A 4,121-nucleotide genomic window follows, 5' to 3' on the forward strand; every position below is an offset into this window, starting at 1 on the left:
TCTAATGCTGCTGATGCTGCTAATGTTGCTAACTCTAATGCTGCTGATGCAGCTAACATTGCTAAGTCTAATGCTGCTGATGCTGCTAATGTTGCTAACTCTAATGCTGCTGATGCAGCTAACATTGCTAAGTCTAATGCTGCTGATGCTGCTAATGTTGCTAACTCTAATGCTGTTGGTACAGTTAACATTGCCATTGCTAATGCAACTAATGCAGCTAACATTGCTAACTGTGCTAATGTTGATGCTTCCCTACAAGACATCAAACTTGCAGTTAGCAGCATTAGCAGCGTTAGCAGCGTTAGCAGTACTTTTTCATGATTATGACAACAAAAGCCTTTACTAATGACAAAGGCTGTGTTCTACACTGAAAGCATTTATATATAAACTTTAAGGTTTAGCTGCAACATTTAAGATTTATTTTTAAGGTTAGATTTAGGGTTTAACATTTAGACATATTGTTATTAAAAGAGATGAAAGTTTCAAACCGTGTCCTCCTGGTGGTCCAGAGTTTGTCTCTCCTGCTGTGTTTGGAGGTGTTTCTGTGGATGAAAGTGTTTGTTTGGTTCAGATTGAGAAGAGTCTGGATCAAGCTGTGGACCAGATCATCTTTCAGTACGGAGAGGACAACAGTGTCAACAGGTTGTTGGACAGCGTTCAGCGTGGTGTGAGTCTGTCAGAACTCTGATCAGGTTTCTGCTTCTCGTCAACGTAACAAAGGTTTAGTTTTCTTCTCTGACCCTCAGGCTGCCTGCTGTGGCAGAAACGGTCCAGAAGACTGGCTGAACAACTCCTTCATAAAGAGTCTGAACCTGACGAGTCCAGATGTTCTTCCATGTTCCTGTTTGAGGAACTCGTCCAGCTTCGGCTCGTTGTGGTGTTCAAACAACTCCAACTTCACCCAGATGCAGTTTGGACAAACTAAAGAATCTTTGAAGGTAAAAAGTTCTGCTTTGTTTTCAGGAAACAACTCCATCCATGGAGTCTATGTCCAGCTGTCACTGTGTGAGAGACAGGAACACCTGGACATGTCTCAGTCCATCACAGGGACACCTGGACATGTCTCAGTCCACCTGAACATGTCTCAGTCCATCACAGGGACACCTGGACATGTCTCAGTCCATCACAGAGACACCTGGACATGTCTCAGTCCATCACAGGGACACCTGGACATGTCTCAGTCCATCAGAGGGACACATGGACATGTCTCAGTCCATCAGAGGGACACATGGACATGTCTCAGTCCATCACAGGGACACAGAGACAAACCTCACTGAGGGACAGTTTAGAGCCACTAAAGAACCAAAACAGGTGTGTTTCTCTGTGAAATGAACCAGAAAAACCCACAGAGAGATCAAACAACAGACCAGGAGTTGAACCTGTGACTTTCTCACTGTGAGGCGACAGCTCCAACCACTGCACCACTGTACAGCCTCCACACAAAGATGGTTTTTAATATTTGTATATTTATTTGTTTGTTTTTTGTTTGTGTTTATGTTTAAGTTTATTTGTTTATGTGTATATTTATTTATTTAAGTTTATTTGTCAGTTTTATTAAGTATATTTAAGTGTATTTGTCTGTTTGTGTGTATATTTGTCATTTAAGTTTGTTCATTTGTTATATATTTTTTAATTTATTTACTTATTTGTTTAGTTTGTTTATTTGTTTGTGTATGTTTATTTGTTTAAATGTTTGTCTGTTTCTTTTTTTATTTAAGTTTTTTGTCTGTTTAATTTGTTTGTTTATTTGTTTAAGTTTATTGGTTTGTTTGTTTGCTGTAAGGGCTGCAGTCAGACGCTCATTGATTGGTTGTGGCAGAACATCCTGACAATCATCATGATGGACGTCTGCCTCATTTTACTGCAGGTAAATAAAATTAAACTTTTGTCTTTATTTTGTTTTCTATTCTGAACTTTAATGTGTTGGTTGTAGTTCCCTCGGCGGCCTCACGGGGGCGCTGAGCTGAAATGACTGATCCGGTCACGTTTCTCTGCAGGTGGCGCTGGCTTCCATCGCGGTGAAGCTGTTCCAGATGTTCGGGGAAAAAGTTGCGTTTAAACGAACCAATCAGCTGGTAGCTGAGGACGACGCCCACCCAGGCTCCGCCCCCGACGGTGTCTACGGAGAGCAGAACCTGGCCTACATGGATCCTGATGGAGGTCTCATCGAGACTGAACACATGAGTCCAGAAGAGACCTACAACCTGGCACAGAACCAGGTGTACCTGGGTCAGAACTAGCTTCAGACCGGACCGAACAAGAACTGTTCTGAGAGGACGGAACAAAAAATATTTCTTTTTATTATGTAAACAGTTTATTTAAAAATAAAATGAGCAAGAAATTAATTTAAATACAATAAACATTTTTAAAAATCAGTTTTTAAACAGTAGATTTAATTTTGATTTTCACTTTCGTTTCATTTTTATTGGATTATTTTTTTATATTAAGTTTAAACAGCGCCGCCTGGTGTTCAGACTGAAAACTACAACCCAAAGTAAACATGTAAAAAACACAGAGATTTAGATTATAAATATAGAACTTTATTTAAAATGTGACATTTTTTTATCAGTACAGAACATAAATTCTTATAAATGAGAAAATAAAAATATAAAATGTTATTTTGTCATGATTTATAAATCCCAGCATGACTTTTAATGTGCAAAAACTGACTTTACCCCACGAGTTCTAATAAACAAACAAAAAGTTGTGCTGATATCATTCAGTTTGAGCTCCAGCTCTGATTTCTGGGCCTCTGTCGGGTCAGAACCAGGTCCAGACCACAGACACAGAGCAAGTGTTCCAGAACCAGAACCCAGCAGGAGTCTGAGGTGGAGCTTTAAGCCCCGCCTACTTCACACACAATCATCCCATCACATGACCTGACTGAATAATTACAGCTGTTGGAGAAATGAATTTCTACGGAAAGCTGTGAGGGTGAAGGGGGCGGGGCTTCTTTTCTTACTGAATAAACAACAACATAAATAAAAACTTTGATTTTCTCAGATCCAAAAATGAGTAACTTAGCTTTAGAGCACAGCTCCTGTAAACATGAACCTTTTTCTTATTCACATTTTTAACAACAAAAACAGGAAATAAACAACAAAACAGAACCATCAGGACCAATTAAAGATTAGTCCTGATTAAACTGAGTTTTTTTTTCAGAGCATTTTACAAATCAACACTTATTTGTTACAACGAGGACATTATTTATATGCTGAAGAACAAACTGAACTGGATTAAGAATAATCTCTTCTTAAAACTGTTTCTACATGTTTTTACAGATTTAAATATCTTTTATTAAATAATCTGAGACAAATATTATATTTTAAAATTTACTTCTTCATATTTGGGAGGGATTTTAAATATTTTGTCCTAATTCTAGATTTGTTAAAGTGTCGTTAGATGAGTGTGTTTTTTGTTCTTCCCAGATATGATTTAGGGCGGGGCCTAAAACTGAAGCAGCCAATAGGAACGGCTGGTTGTGTTTCAGGTTACCGTCAGAGTGCTGCCACCTGCTGGAGCCAACAGGTAAAACACTCAGAGGACTCCTTCAGGAGGTCCAGGTCAGGTGGGGAGGTGCTGGAGGAGCTGGAAGAGGAGGGACAGTCTGCAGAGGTCTGGACTGGTTCCGTCTGAAAACACACAACAGTTCATGAGACAGACAAACAAACAAACAAACAAACAAACAAACAAACAAACAAACAACAGTTCATGAGACAAACAAACAGTTCATAAGAAAAACAAACAGTTCATAAGAAAAACAAACAACAGTTCATGAGACAAACAAACAAACAAACAACAGTTCATAAGAAAAACAAACAGTTCATAAGAAAAACAAACAACAGTTCATGAGACAAACAAACAAACAAACAACAGTTCATAAGAAAAACAAACAAACAAACAAACAAACAAACAACAGTTCATAAGAAAAACAAACAACAGTTCATAAGAAAAACAAACAACAGTTCATGAGACAAACAAACAAACAAACAACAGTTCATAAGAAAAACAAACAAACAAACAAACAAACAAACAAACAAACAACAGTTCATAAGAAAAACAAACAACAGTTCATAAGAAAAACAAACAACAGTTCATGAGACAAACAAACAAACAAACAA

General features: G+C 38.0%; 1 protein-coding gene across 1 annotated transcript in view; it reads left to right on the top strand.

Annotated features, from left to right (window-relative positions):
- Positions 1-2,352, top strand: part of si:ch73-139j3.4 (CD82 antigen) — a gene marked incomplete at its 5' end in the record, with an annotated part of 5,090 nt that extends 2,738 nt beyond the window's left edge. Inside the window, 4 exon segments of the mRNA XM_014029865.1 lie at positions 572-667; positions 747-938; positions 1,784-1,867; positions 1,998-2,352. Coding sequence (XP_013885319.1) covers positions 572-667; positions 747-938; positions 1,784-1,867; positions 1,998-2,240 — 615 coding nt within the window. The 3' untranslated portion in view covers positions 2,241-2,352.
- Between the last annotated feature and the right edge of the window lie 1,769 nt (positions 2,353-4,121).

This window comes from Austrofundulus limnaeus, unplaced genomic scaffold, assembly GCF_001266775.1.
Source record: "Austrofundulus limnaeus strain Quisiro unplaced genomic scaffold, Austrofundulus_limnaeus-1.0 Scaffold960, whole genome shotgun sequence".
Lineage (NCBI taxonomy): Eukaryota > Metazoa > Chordata > Actinopteri > Cyprinodontiformes > Rivulidae > Austrofundulus > Austrofundulus limnaeus.